General features: G+C 41.3%; 2 protein-coding genes across 12 annotated transcripts in view; one reads left to right on the top strand and one right to left on the bottom strand.

Moving 5' to 3' along the window:
* Positions 1-163: 163 nt before the first annotated feature.
* On the bottom strand, positions 164-4,508 carry c14h9orf78 (chromosome 14 C9orf78 homolog). The gene is made up of 10 exons (XM_064307447.1): positions 4,265-4,508; positions 4,062-4,173; positions 2,908-2,967; positions 2,617-2,668; positions 2,426-2,496; positions 2,167-2,244; positions 1,859-2,056; positions 1,463-1,599; positions 598-696; positions 164-474 (listed from the first exon to the last, which is right to left on the bottom strand). The coding sequence occupies exons 2-10, from the start codon at positions 4,139-4,141 to the stop codon at positions 383-385; spliced, it is 867 nt and encodes a 288-aa protein (XP_064163517.1). The 5' UTR covers positions 4,142-4,173; positions 4,265-4,508; the 3' UTR covers positions 164-382.
* Positions 4,509-5,414: 906 nt separating this feature from the next.
* The window catches only part of usp20 (ubiquitin specific peptidase 20), a 28,203-nt gene continuing 18,930 nt past the window's right edge, over positions 5,415-14,687 (top strand). For 6 of the 11 annotated variants that reach the window (XR_010325271.1, XR_010325270.1, XR_010325269.1 and 3 more), the window contains exons 1-18: positions 5,415-5,781; positions 6,804-6,897; positions 7,847-7,900; positions 8,224-8,286; positions 8,753-8,887; positions 9,133-9,235; positions 9,752-9,821; positions 9,974-10,087; positions 10,560-10,638; positions 11,289-11,730; positions 12,188-12,337; positions 12,450-12,562; positions 12,673-12,845; positions 13,244-13,338; positions 13,633-13,666; positions 13,866-13,911; positions 14,101-14,281; positions 14,425-14,563. Coding sequence is in view for 5 of the 11 variants with exons in the window: in XM_064307440.1 (XP_064163510.1) it covers positions 6,817-6,897; positions 7,847-7,900; positions 8,224-8,286; positions 8,753-8,887; positions 9,133-9,235; positions 9,752-9,821; positions 9,974-10,087; positions 10,560-10,638; positions 11,289-11,730; positions 12,188-12,337; positions 12,450-12,562; positions 12,673-12,845; positions 13,244-13,338; positions 13,633-13,666; positions 13,866-13,911; positions 14,101-14,281; positions 14,425-14,563 (2,072 nt within the window). In the remaining 6 variants the exon portion in view is untranslated. Of the gene's footprint in view, positions 5,782-6,354; positions 6,454-6,803; positions 6,898-7,846; positions 7,901-8,223; positions 8,287-8,752; positions 8,888-9,132; positions 9,236-9,751; positions 9,822-9,973; positions 10,088-10,559; positions 10,639-11,288; positions 11,731-12,187; positions 12,338-12,449; positions 12,563-12,672; positions 12,846-13,243; positions 13,339-13,632; positions 13,667-13,865; positions 13,912-14,100; positions 14,282-14,424; positions 14,564-14,687 lie in introns of all 11 variants that reach the window. The other 5 variants (XM_064307440.1, XM_064307439.1, XM_064307441.1 and 2 more) reach the window with 5 other exon arrangements.

The following is a 14,687-nucleotide window of genomic DNA, read 5'->3' as shown; positions in this document are numbered from 1 at the left end:
TATAGCATTCAAATACCACACAAAACTGTACTTGGCAGTGACTGAGGAAACAATCACTGAAGTGTTCACACAAATGAAATTGTGTATGTGCCAGAACAACTTGTACGCTGCCATATTTTTTTTGTTTTTACTACTGAAATTAATCGTACTGAAGAATGCAGAATAAATTTCTAAAAATACGTACATTTATTTAAAAAAACAAAACAGAATGGTGTTCCAATATCAAATTCCCTAATAAATTCAGCAACTAGCATAAATGTTATGAAAATCATCAAAGTAAATACAGTTCACACAGGAAACATGTTTGGTTTCACTAGCAACACAAACTGAAAGAATGGGAAACCAGGAAAAAGATGATTTCTTGGGGAAACATCCAATGACTTCAGTATCGGCGATTCATCTTCTTAAATTTCTCATAGTGGTAATCATCGGTGGCCTTCTCATTGGCTGGCCTTTTGCGGTTCGGAGGAGTTCCTGTGAAAACAGATTTTGTAGTCATTCTGACATTGTGTCAGTCAAAATCAACTCTAAACCAAATATTCAAGTGTCTGGCACATCTTGCAATGTAAAAGTGTTCCAAATTGACTCAGGTCTTACTCTCAGGTTCTGGTTTTTCAGTGTCACCCACACGGAGTGGCCGGGCCTTAGGCTCCTCGCGGTGTCGCCTTGCTGGTGCATTCACATCCTCATGATAGACTGCAAACACAGTAATGTAAGGTATGGCACACCAATGCAAAGTAAAACTATCAAAGTCAACACTGCCCATTTCTATGCACTACATGGCCAAATGTATGTGGACACCTGACATCCAACTTCCCATCCAAAATTATGGGCATTACTATGGAGTTGGTCCACCCTTTGCTGCTGTAACAAACTCCACTATTCTGGGAAGGCTTTATAATAGATGTTGAGAGCTTTGCTGCAGGGGGTTGTTTCAATTTAGCCAGAAGAACATTAGTGAGGTTGGGCGCAGATTGGGTGATTAGGTCTGGCTCGCAGTTGGCTTTCCAACTGATCCCAAAGGTGCTGGATAGGGTTGAGGTCAGGGCTCTGTGCAGGCCAGTCGAGTTCTTCTACAACGTTCGACAAAACCATTTCTATATGGACCTCGCCATGTGCCCGGGGGCACTGTCATACTGAAACAGGAAAGGGCTTTCCCCAAATTGTTAGGGAAGCACAGAATCACCTAGAATGTGATTGTATGCTGTAACATTAAGATTTGCCTGCACTGGAACTAAGGGGCTTAGCCCAAAACTTGGTCATATAGGGTACCTCTGCTCAGTCCACCTTCATGTAGTTCTTACAAATCTGGCATGCCCATTCAGCACAAATAATAAACCTTTTACCAGCTGCATAACCTATTGGGACTGAATATAAAACTGCCTAGGTGAATGTTTAGATTTATTTCCAGCTGCCATGTAGAACCCTGAGTATTGCTTCACTTTACTATGGCTGTACTTACAACGGTTGTGCTGAACGTAGTTGACTGCAATGTTGGTCGGTACAAATGAGGTGCCATTGTCCTTCTTTTTGTTTCTCTGCTCAGCAAGCAGCTTGGCTTTGGCTTCCTCTGTATATATGATGTTCTTTATCTTGGCACTGAAGGTAAGACAGAAAACATTAATGACTACAAGCACAACTGATCTAAATTTCATTTAAACGTTAACAGATTATTTTTTATTGTTGGGACCATTTCCTGTTTAGTGAGAACGTGGAATCAAAAAACAACATTTGAGACCTTGACCCATCCAGTTACTTTTGATTGTGTTTAGTGACATGGCAGGAAAAAACTGTGAAACTTTGATTAAACATGCTGGACAGGCTGTGCTCTTATGGCTGCAGGGCAGGGTTCACTCACTCAATGCCCAGGTCTACCTCTGGAATGCCACTCAGCATCTGATTGGATAACATTTCCTCTGTCTTCTTGGCAGAGGAGACATTGATGTTGTCTGGAAGCTCATAAAGCATGTCTTCTGCATTCTTCACTTTCACTTTCTGCTCCTCTGCCTCCACAAGTCCTTTCTTTTTCTTTAGCTCTGTCTCAATATACTTCATCCTGAGGGGAAAGCAGACAGGACAAAAGGTACAATAGTTTTATCACCAAATCTATAAGACAAATATATCACCAAACAACTATAACCAAGTATAAGTTAATGACAAACTCACATGTCTGCATCTTCATCTCGCCGATTTGTCTCCGCTGAGAAAGATGTTCCAAGATTAAGATCGGTGTCCTCCTCAGTCCTACACAATAAAATTAGGTTTAACACACCCATAATATATACACTTTATACATACATACATACATGTGCATTATACACACATTTCACATACACACAAATAATGTAATATACCAAACTCTCAGCCATTCCAGTTAAAAAATTCCATTCTCAAGAGCATATTTTCATGAAATATATTTTCTTACATATCGCGGTTTCTATCCTTTACTTTTTTCATGTCAACAATCCCTCCCGTCTTCATCTTGAAAGGATCATCCTAGAGTGACAAAAATGAGCTGTCATTAGAAAACTACACCCTACACACACACATGTAAGACATATCAAGCTTAAGTACCACTTTGACTACCTTTATAGATAAAATAACTTTATGCCTTACCTCTGTCTCGGCTTCAAAGGGCAGTTTTTCTCCCACTAATAATGCCACAACACTGAAACAGTGACAGCCACAGAAATGTAAATTCTTTGCCACAATACAGCAAATAGTTCTGATTTCTAAACAATGGGTCTCAAAAGCCAACTAACACTTCAATGGTCAGTGTTGACCATATCTGTAACTTAGACATTTGAATAAGCCACCAGGTAAATCATAGTATAACATTATGTCGCAATGTTGATGTGTGCATCCAGAGCTAACAAAGTTCACACTAACGCCGTTTTATTTCATTACCTGACCCCGTTTTGTCTCTTCCGTAGACTCTGTACTTCTTTTGCTTCATCCAGTTTAGATCTGTGGGAATAGAGTAGAAAATAGCTAACAATGTATCAAGCTACAATTTTCAATGAGATCACTCATAGCAACTAAAAATAATTCTAGGGGAAAATGGCCACTTTTGAATCTTGATCTCTCAGATCGTTCTGATATATGACCATTGAGAATTGACCATTAGAGGAATTATTTAGAGGAAAAAAAAAACATCATTAAGAAAATTGGGGGTTTAAAGTGTCCATTTTCACTCCACTTTTGGCCAATACACCTCTAATTTCGAGACCTACAGTATAATGACTGTACTGGTCAAAACAATATTTTGTTCTCATTGTAATCACCAAAACATGGTCCACAACACGGGTGATGTTTGAAAACTCTGACTGAATTCTATTCATTAATTTAAAAATAAAATGAATAATCCAACTCTCTCAAAGCTACTCAAATTTTGCTCAATTTATCATGTTGTTCTATACAGCCTGATGTATACACATGACAATTTACAGAGTGAGATCTCTTTTAATTTTTATTTTACAGTACTATTGCAGAGGGGGATCGACTGGTTAACAGCTCAGTCCTGGAGGGCGGGTCTGTGTGCTGGTTTTTCAGTTTTTTCGGACAGCTCTACTGACTTTAGGATACACTTACAGTCTGTGGCTGTAGCTGCACAGATGTCAGCTCAAGATAAGATTGCTAATTAAATAAATAAGAGCCGACGTTGACATAAAATCCTGAAACGGATCGGCCCTCGTTGTGACCGAGATATTGTTGGTCACAATACTGTCAAATTGTAGGTCTCGAAATTAGAGATGGGTAGGCCAAATGTGGAGTGAAAATGGACACTGTCACTATTTTTTTAATGAATGTGGTTTGTGTTTTTTCTCTTTTTCCAAGGTTACATTGTCGGTGTTAAATATCAGAAAGATCTGAGCGGTCAATATTAAAAAGGGGCCATTTTCCCCCGAAATGATCTCCAAGCTATACAGTAGCTATCAAACTAATCAATATTCGGAAATGCAATTACAGTCGGTGATGGCTAGATATGGCCAGCTAGCTAGTTTGTAGTATTGGCGTAATAAACGATTTACCTCCACAAAAAAAAACAAAACACACGTTACCTAACTTCGGCAGCAGTTTCCTCGTCCTCTTCATCGTCTGAATCATCTCTTCTTCTCCTAAAATTCTTACTAGACGGCATGATGGCCTGGTCGAAAACGTCGTGGATAATTGCTTGAAAACAAAACACGGATGTTCCGTGTTCTTCTTCTTTTATGTGTATTTACGGTATTTATTTATTTTGTTGTGCATTACCGCCACCTACTGTGCTGGAGTATAGATACGATATGGTACGTTTCTCTGTCTCCTTGTGGGTTTATTGTTGTTGCCCACGGCAATGTTCCAGTTTCTATGTAAAACGTAGCCCTTTTTTTCAGTAGTTATTTTAATGTTTTGCAGGTACCCAGTTGTAATTGGATTCCAATACCTGTCAAATCTCTGTATATAATGGAAAAACAAACAGGATGTAGACAACGGTCTAAGGCAGTGGTTCTCAAACTCGGTCCTGGGGGACCCCTGTGTATGCTGGTTTTCATTCCAACCTCAGTAATCCAATAATTTTAACAAGCTGTTAATTTTTCTTAATTAGGTGCTTTTCATGTTTTAGAGCTGGGGTCCCCAGTCCAGAAAGGGTCAGCCTCACTGGTTGTGGGGACAACATGCACTCGTGTCCTGTAGGCTACTAGGCATGTTTTCCTCTGTTGGGGTGGTTTTAAACTTATTCATTATGAACAGTGGAAAGTGATATATTTTGCTTTTTATTTGTAACCATCTCCTGACTTGTGAAGGTAACCCTTTGTCTTGTTTCTTTTGTGAGTTATTTTCCTTTGGTGATGGATGAGCCATGAATTTAAAATGTGACCTCATTTTTATACACCAGTAAAAATTATTAAAACCTTTTTTAAAGAGCAATATTGACATAGCCTATAAAACATGTAATTCCCCCCATATATGAGCATACAATGGCTCATCACCTATATTATTTTATACAACTATTTCCTCGCCTTTATAAAAGGTGAGACTCTGTTTGGAGGACACTTTAAAACATTATCTTGTTTTGTCCATAATTATATCCGTTGTTCGACATAACTCTGTTAAACATTTTATTTTAAGTGTTTAATGTCCAAAATGCACGTACTGAATTTGGTATCTTATCTGTTCATTTTATTACTATAAAGAATAAAAAAGGTCTCTGCAAGACGTCTAAAGAATAGCTTGCATGTTTATTTGAGGTAAGCCTTTTTGGCTGTATTATAGTTGCACAGATAGGCTATAGCACGCAGCATCGGCTGTTTTGACATCAGGATCTGATTTTTGATTGACCAAATTGATGTTTTGCCAAGGTGCAGTGCATCGTTAAAACTATACGAATGCAACTGATTTTTGCATTACAATGAGGCCTACTTAATTATAACGTTAGTTTTAGACAACTGACATAGAAAATGTCAGGCAAACGGGTTCTCATTCGAATGCTCAAACGAATGAGATATAGCCAACTATTATAATTGTCGGTTGATATATAACACATTATTTTGCTAAGTTACTAGCAAACGTAACTTCTCTATAATTATAGCTACTGAATTATTGCAGCCAGTAGGAGTATCACTGACGCAATGCACAACAATGCTGACGCAAAACCATGCTGCAAGTGAGAGGAAGAGGACGCGCTATCTCTGCCATCATTAGGCTAGCTGGCTAGCTAGCTAGTCACGTATTTCACGTCATTCTCTCTTACCTCAAAATGAATATTGCCGAGCATCGTTTTCTCATTGCCTGGAGCTGGTAAATACCATTCCTGAATGTCTTGTGTGCAGTGTCATTTCTTTTTGGACGATTCTTAGCAAGATAGGCTAGCTCGTATTTCTGACTCGAAAAATAAGGCCTGTGTGAATTTGCAGCAGACGCTGTTATATTCCAGGCGACTGACAGCTAGCCAGTTAGCAAACGTTAGCTAGCTACAGCAGTTTTACTATGACTGGAGTTTTGGCATTACTTGCTCTTCAGCGGTTAGTGTTGAATACCGTAAAATCACAATTGTGTGGCTTATCACCTAATGTTGATACATGGACAAATAAGTTAAGATGACCACTTGAGAGAAATGTAGCTTGTCAACGTCGTTTCAGTGTAACGTTTCAATTGATGGTTTCTCTGCAGTTGAATTGATTCTTGCGAATAACAACGGGCAGCTGTGAGAATAATACTTTAGACCTATGATAAATGTAAACACAATATGTGTGCAATTCATTTGTACCGTCGGTTGTGCATTGAAAGCACACATATCCAGTGTTTGGGCTCTTCAGTGAAACAGCATTTGGGCTCTTCAATGAAACAGCATTTTTCTTCGCTTCTATGTAGCCTATACTGGATATTTCAAAGGCTTGTTTTCTGCATTTGACTGTATGCAAATGAGTTTTGGTCAGTCCATCTCTACACATAAAGGCAGGGTACTGACAGGTAAATATCCCGTTGAATCCGAATTATTTGTCGAAATGTTTTCTGAGTCTGACATTTACTGGCGAAATGAAAAAATAATTTATTATATATAGGCCTAACTTTTATTAGAACAATACGCACTGCTGATTCTCCCATTTGAAACCGTCATGTTCTTACTACAACGAAAACGTATCCACGCACTGATCTTTTAAAGCATGATCTTTATCTTTCTTTTGGTACTTCTCAGTTTATTTTGACCATCTTGTTTGTAGTTTCCTTTAGGCTTTTAGAATGTTTGGTGGAACATTTGGCATTGCATTCAACAATACAACACTTCCAAAACCAATATATTTAAAATCTGTTTTTAATAGATGAACCACAGAGATGTCAGATCACAGTGATGTGTGTCCTCACCTGGACTGCATAGGGGAGGTAACTAAGGAGGAACTTTTGCAGAAGTCAAAGGTGAGAGTGTAACAAAATACTGTGGAACAATTATTTTGGGACATAGAATGCATTAAATATTTAAATTTATTTAAGACTATCCATCAACCACCTGGACAAACAATGCTGTGTGAGAAATTATGTTATGTTCTGAATTTTCTCTCAGATACAGTGAATTGGTTTGCAGTTTTGCATTGGAGGATGATATGTTAAAACGACTAAGCCCTACATTTTTTGTGCATTCTCTAAATGTCCGAGGTTTTTGTTATCTATTATGTGTTGAAATTTGAAAGCAAATGGGCTGTATGAATGCGTCTTAGTCTGCCATGAAATAAAAAGGGACTACTGGAGTCATAAATCTTCCGCAGTGAAAGTCAGCTTCACTTACAAAAATTCCCAACAGACAGGATGCTGGTTCATCCTGTAAAGCTGGGAGAAAACAAGGAGACAGTGTTCCGCCTTTTAGCATTTTTGGTATGACTCAGCAGGTGATTAATCTGCAATCTTCCAGTGTGACATCACACATTTTATTAAAATTATTTTGTCAGATAAAAAAGATCCCATGAAGCAACATTTAAAAGTATAGGCTAATGCCTTAATATCATGTATTTAGACATTTAAAAAGTTCTTTATGGTCTCTGTTGAGGGCTAGTCGCTCTGGAAACAGTTTTAATATGGGGGAAATATTATGCTCGCTGTTATGAAAAAATGATAACTAATTAGCCTAATAAGCCTGATCCAGATTCTAGGCATAGTGGATTTTAAAGTCATCTTTAATTTTATAGTTGGATGTAAAATATAAAAATTGGTTGAAGTAAAGGTTAAAATGAAAACATTGTGTAACTATCTATTTCAATACACCACATTAAAATTGCACTTAGAATTTTGCACAGAGATTTAGCCTACGGAATAAGATGGCTTTACTTCAGAGCCACCATTAGTAATTCTGGTCATTTTTTCCATGTTGAAGGGGACATGCCAGTCCTGTGGTGCAGGAGGCCCTAACCTTTGGGCTTGTCTACAGGTAAAGCTCAAAGCCAGTTGTCCTCATACTGCTACAGGAGAACATATTATTACTGGAAACAGATAATCCACAGAAACATGATCATGAGGGACATAATATATTTTCATGAAAACGTAATAATTTGAACTGTCTTGCACACACACACGCACGTACACACACACACACACACACATCTATATGTGTGTTAATAATATGAGTATAATGAGTTTGTTCATTTCATGTTATCCTTTAAAATGAGATATAAAAATGTCAAATATGATGTTATAGATGTTAAGAAAAAGCAGCTTTCAGTTCTCTTAGCCATGTGTTTGTGTTTCTCGTAGAATGATTGTCCCTATGTTGGTTGTGGGGAGTCCTACTCGGATCACAGCACTTTGCATGCACAGGTAGGCTGAAGACCAGAAGGCCTTCTGTTCAACTTGGTATCACAAAATGGGTAATTTTTCATCCTTTCTGAATACCCTTCAACCAGTTAATGAGCACCACAATATTTCTGAATACAACCATGATATTTTCAATGAATACTGTCATTGGTATTAATTTAAACCCTAGTGCTGATTCCCTCCTCTAACATTACCGAACGAAAATTCAGTGTGTTATGGTCCATATTCACCTCACTCATTGGTCTGGATGTCTACAACTGAACTTTGTGATAAAAATAGAAGGCAGAATGCTTTTTGTGTCTCATAATAATATCCATTATGTCTACTGCTTCCAGAAGAGGGCAGCAGAGATACAGGAGGATCAGACAAATTGTTCTTGTGATTGTTCCAGCTGCAGAACATTTCATCTTACTCTTTCAGTTATGTTATGTACTTGTCTTTAATTTCCTTAATTATGCTTTTATCCCAGGCTAAAAAGCACAACCTGACGGTCAACCTTACCACATTCAGGATCTGGTGCTATATCTGTGAGAGGGAAGTGTTCCTGGAACACAGGCCAGTTGTGCCTGTGTCTGGTAACCACCACTGCAAGTCGCTGGAGCAGGTATGAAACTAAACCTTATTTTTGGCCAGTTTTGCTTGCCTTTACTTACATAAATTGGCAACTTTCTGGACCAAATGGAAAATACCCTTTTGTAAATATGCATTTAGACTTCCATGGACCATTGGGCATGGTAGTCTCTGCTGTAGGTTTAGGGCTAGAGAACATTTTCTGTAATTGGCAGCTTGGGGAATTTTGAATTTGTTAAAGAAGTTAATAACAATGTTTGAAAATGTTGAATTTACCAGGAGCCCGCTCCTCAAACAGCAAGTCACCCTCTGAAGGCTGTACCAATCGCAGTGGCCGATGAAGAGGAGTCTGAGTCAGAGGATGATGAGCTGAAACCGCGAGGTATTACCGTGCTCATTTGTGAGGCCCCTCCCACACACACACACAAACAGATGTACAATTATTCACTCACACATGTGTTTGCTTTAATACTGAAGTGCGATAAAACCAAAATCAGTTCATGTACAGGCATGTAGCGAGTACGCTGCCTGATTTCCTCTGTCAGGAAAGCACAGTAGTTTCACACTCAATAGCACATTCCACACTGTGTAATCTAAGGTTATGGGCATTTACTCTGGAGGATTAGTGTATGCACAGCAGCTTTTCAGCTTTTTTATTTGGGCATTATTTCGCAATAATATTTGAGTGTATAAGAAAGAGAAGGCTTTGTTTGAAGTTACTGTGTAGTTCTGTGAAACATGACCTTCTACTGTGTGACACAAACACCGTGATTCATCTTGGTGACTGGTGGACTATTTCACATGAAAACATTTTGCCCTTAAAGTAGACTGCATTTCAGCCCTTGAGAATACATTAACATAAATATTGTGATTTTTGTGTTCTGTTATTTTCACAAAGGACTCACTGGGATGAAAAACATTGGCAATTCCTGCTACATGAATGCTGCTCTCCAAGCTCTATCTAACTGGTTTGTGCACAGCCTACATTTTCTATGGTCTACTTTAGTTCCTTTAATGTTCTGTGCCTTATAGTGCGCTTGACATGTTGAAACATTGGGAGATTGGGATATATTATTAATAACTTCACAGTGTTTGGTTAACACATTCCTATTCCCTCTAGCCCCCCACTGACTCAGTTCTTCCTGGACTGTGGTGGATTGGTCCGAACTGACAAGAAGCCAGCACTGTGTAAAAGCTACCAGAAGCTCATCTCTGAGCTCTGGCACAAGAAACGGTACATTAGCACCTGACCTAGAAAATAAGTAGCATGTAGCAGCACCTCCTGTGACTAGAAGCCGTTGTTAATGGTGGAGCATTGTTCCTTGTGGGAAATGCTTGCTAGTTCTAGCAGGAATCAGTGATGTTTTCCAGAGGCTAGTGTCTATGCTAAATTTATCAGCCCTCAATGCTTAATAATTTAACTCAAATATTAGTATACAAATTATAAATGTATACTAAATACATTTATACCAATGCCAGTTTCATACAAATGTCACCATGTCATTGTGATTAATCATTCTTTAAAAAGGTATTAAAATGTAAAATTGAGCTGTCACCTCTGATTAAAGTGAATAGGTTGCAGAAAAATTATTAATTTGTAAACCCCTCGCAGTTTGTCCTGATGAGCGAATTTCATGAGCATTATGAAAATAAGTAATAAGTAAAGTGACATTGATGCAATAGTACAGCTCTCTCCCCTCTCTCAGGCCCAGTTATGTGGTCCCCACAAGCCTGTCCCACGGCATCAAGCTGGTTAACCCCATGTTCAGAGGCTACGCCCAACAGGTATGGAGATCTTCCCGGTAGATGCAGAAGATGGCAGAGTCCCTCTGTGAAATGGGCTGATTTTGTCTGCCAAACCTAGCAATACAAAAATGTACCCGAAGATCACTAAAAGATTTAGCATGTTTAAATAACAGTTGACATAACAGCTCCTTGTTTTTGTGCAAGCATCAAAGCAAGAGCACTTCAATAATAATTAATAATAGATGCCATTTATATAGCACCTTTCATGAAAGTCTAAGAGCTACACAGTAAAAGCAGGAATCTCACCTCAGCCTCCATCAATTTGTAGCACCCACCTGGATGATGCACAGCAGCCATTTTATACTAGAACAATCACCACTCATTAGCATAGTTGGAGAGGGAGGAAATTGAGCCATTTAAATTTGCTGGGACACTAGGGAACCCTTTGCTCTTTACAATGCTTTATGGGATCTTCAATGTCCGTGTCCATTGAGTCAGGATTTCAGTTTAACTTCTTATCTGCAAGATGGCGTTGCCTGCGTTCCCAGTGTCTCTCAGCCAAGTACTAACCAAGCCCACACCTGCTTAACTTCAGCCATTCAGGAGAAGCACTGTATATGGTGGTATAGCTGCTGGTATGTGCATGCGTATGGCTTAGTATTATGGTCTGCATTCTTGTGTCTGCGCAGGACACTCAGGAGTTCCTTCGCTGTCTAATGGACCAGCTCCACGAGGAGCTGAAAGAGCCGCTGGCCGAGAGCGGGGGGTGCGAGCGGGGCGAGGGGGACGAGCGGCGGGACGGGGACTGCAGCCCCTCCGAGGACGAGTTCCTGTCCTGCGACTCGGGCTCCAGCAGCGACCGGGGCGAGGGCTGCGAGGGGCGGGGCCCGGGCGAGGCCGAGCTCCTCATACAGGACGAGTGCGGCGGCCGGGGCGGGGGCATCTCGGAGAAGGAGCGGCTGAAGGAGAGGAGGGTCTCGGGCTCCCCCCTCCACGGAGGCTCCCAGGAGATGGACGAGGATGCCGATGTGGACACGGCGGCAGAGGAGGGGGGCCCCGCTCGGGGGGCGGAGGACGAGGGCGTGGCCTCAAACAGCCCACACAACCAGAGCCAAAGCCGCAGTGCTCCAGGTGTGTGTCTCCCATGCGCTTTCCCCCTGTTTTTACCCACAACAAGAAACCATTCTCCTCTGGGAAGATAAAGACTGCCATGACAAAATCAGTCGTTTCGTTTCTTATGCAGCTCTGTTCAGATGCTATTTTTATGACCAGTTATTTGCACCTGAGCTTGTATATCAGCTTATATCACAAAGGTTCCAATAAGTAAACAGCCAGTTTAATAAATGTGTGATATGTCCACAAATGGAAAATGAACTTCTGAGCTAGTAAACAAGTAATATGGTAGAAGTTCATCAAAGTGGTATGGCCCCTGAAAAGTGAGCTCTCACAGCAGTAAGTCAGTTAGAACATCTCTCTGTGTGCTTTAGACACTGGAATGCTCCTCAGCTGCCTTCAGGCATGGAGCCTGTCCTACACTCCCATTGTCTGCACCTGGGGTCTGACCTGATGGGGTCTTTTGTCCTTTTAGAGCCTGACAACGAGGCGTCAATGCACTGCAACTCCTCTCGGCCATGCAGTCCCACGCACAGCCTGCAGGAGCTGCACCCCAAGCTGTCCAGCAGCCCTCCACGCTCCAGCCCCCTGAGGTCCGTAGGGGTGGCCTACTCCCTCAAGAAAGGTGCGGCGTTTTCCTACTCCAGACCCAACGTGGCGCTGTGTGCTTCTCATCAGTAAACCTGTTGTTGTGCTAACTCGTGCTGCTTCTTCCCCCGACCCCCTGACCCCCACAGCCCATCTTCTGCTGGGTGCCAAAAAGAAGAAGCAGGCGCGCTACCGCAGCGTGATCTCGGACATATTCGACGGCTCCATCCTGAGCCTGGTGCAGTGTCTGACCTGTGACAGGGTGGGTGTGCCCCTGACCCGCGCGGCGGAGGCTCCTGGCTGCGCGTGTGCATGCGCCACTGTGGCTGCACTGCCGCTCACGCCGCTGAGCTTCCCTTTCGCCCACCTCAGGTGTCCACCACCGTGGAGACGTTCCAGGACCTGTCCCTGCCCATCCCCGGGAAAGAGGACCTGGCTAAGTTACACTCCTCCATCCACCAGAACCTTCCGGCAAAGACCGGCTCCTGCCCCGACAGCTACGCCTCGCAGGGCTGGATCTCCTACATCATGGACTCCATCCGCAGGTATATTAGGGGGGAGGCATGGGGATGGGGCATGGGTGGAGATGGGCCCACTGAAAGCTTCCGCATGCTTCAAATGAACTAGTTGATATGACACGTGCGACCACGTCGGACAGTGCGGTTGTTCATACTGTTTTCGAAGTAGCTAAACTCAAAGGTGGGGTGTGAAGCAGTCTGTCATAGAAAGCATTGGGATTTTATCCAAGAATTCAGCAACTTCTGTCGGCTCTTCCAAACGTTTATTTTATCTGTCCTCGGGTGCATACCAATCATCCTCTCGTCCTTTTTTTGTGCCTCTAGTGGGTGGAGCTAAATAGCGAGGAAGAGATACAAGGAGTGAAAATAAGCAATTGGAACAAGCCCTGTGTGTCTTTATAATATAATCTGGCTGTGGCCTGCAGGTTTGTGGTGTCCTGCATCCCCAGCTGGTTTTGGGGCCCCATGGTCACACTGGAAGACTGCCTGGCTGCCTTCTTTGCTGCGGATGAGCTGAAAGGTGGGGGGCTGCATAGCATTACTTCCTCTGCACTTTATACTTAGTGTCACTGGCATTACATTTTCCACCACCTCCACTAACTATTAAAAACCAGATGGCATTTAGTACAACATTATTAACGATAACCGTCTTGGAAAAAACACAAGGAGAACTGCGAGAATGGCTTTCAATCCATTTTTCATTCCCCTATTTTTATGGTTTAAAGGAAATTTTAGCAACATTGAGAGAGTTTATCGATGGCATTCCCTGTCGTGCTCCTCCTGATCTTAGCAGTGTTGATTTAATGTGTTGCAGGTGACAACATGTACAGCTGTGAAAGATGTAAAAAGTGAGTATGGAAATTTGAATGGTGCCGATAACTAGCATGTAATGTAGAATAAAAATAGTCTGACTGTCTAACAGGAAACCTACAGCATGAAAAACTTTGAGGTTACGTAGATTCTAACAGCTAGTTTCCTGAACTACTGCTCCATAATATGATCAGGCTGCCCATAATTGTACCTCTTGTTTTATTCCAAATCTTCCAGATTGAGAAATGGTGTTAAATATTGTAAGGTTCTTCGCCTTCCAGAAGTGAGTGTTCTTTTTTTCCCTCTTCTGCCTCTGTACCTTCTCTGTTAATGTTAATGATAAGTAAATAATAAAATAAGAAAGTACCAATGTCAGGTTTGTATTGTGTGTGAGGAAGAATGTATGTGCTTGGTTCTGCTATGACATGGTTGCATTAAAGTGATATAACTGTTCATGCCCTTTCACCCTCAGATTTTGTGTATTCACCTGAAACGATTTCGACATGAGGTGATGTACTCCTTCAAAATCAATAGCCATGTGTCATTTCCTTTGGAGGGACTTGACCTCCGACCTTTTCTGGCCAAGGAAAGCCCCTCCCAGATCACAACCTATGACCTCCTCTCTGTGATCTGTCACCATGGTACTGCTGGAAGTAAGTTTTCTTTACTTACTTTTTAAAGGTAGAAATTCACCTCTCGAACACCAGGGGGTAGGATTTAAAGGGGAAATTATGAATGTATATTTGTTTCTCAGAAATGAATAACTCCCAGTCTGTCTTGGTTTTTCCCCTTTTTGAATTCCAAACAGGCGGACATTACATTGCCTACTGCCAGAATGTTATCAATGGGCAGTGGTATGAGTTTGATGACCAGTACGTCACAGAGGTGCACGAGACCGTGGTGCAGAACTCTGAGGCTTATGTGCTCTTCTACAGGTAGGACCAGTCAGCAGTATAATTCCACCACACTCCAATATGAATATATTAATTGCATAGCTTTTATAGTTTTATCTATAGTTTTTTAATATGATCTCCATGATGCTCATTGCTGCAAATGCTT

Source organism: Anguilla rostrata, chromosome 14 (assembly GCF_018555375.3).
Source record: "Anguilla rostrata isolate EN2019 chromosome 14, ASM1855537v3, whole genome shotgun sequence".
Taxonomy (NCBI): Eukaryota; Metazoa; Chordata; class Actinopteri; order Anguilliformes; family Anguillidae; genus Anguilla; species Anguilla rostrata.
Note: the sequence above shows the minus strand (reverse complement) of the source record. Positions and strands in the feature narration are given on the sequence as shown.

What these genes read in the sequence shown, in the direction of transcription:
- c14h9orf78 (XM_064307447.1), bottom strand. Translation starts at nt 4,141, where the DNA reads ATGCCGTCTAGTAAGAATTTTAGGAGAAGAAGAGATGATTCAGACGAT. An exon ending in AAGAGACAAAACGGGGTCAG is followed by an intron (nt 2,669 to 2,907) that starts GTAATGAAATAA and finishes TCACTGTTTCAG; the next exon opens with TGTTGTGGCATTATTAGTGG. An exon ending in CCTTTGAAGCCGAGACAGAG is followed by an intron (nt 2,497 to 2,616) that starts GTAAGGCATAAA and finishes TTGTCACTCTAG; the next exon opens with GATGATCCTTTCAAGATGAA.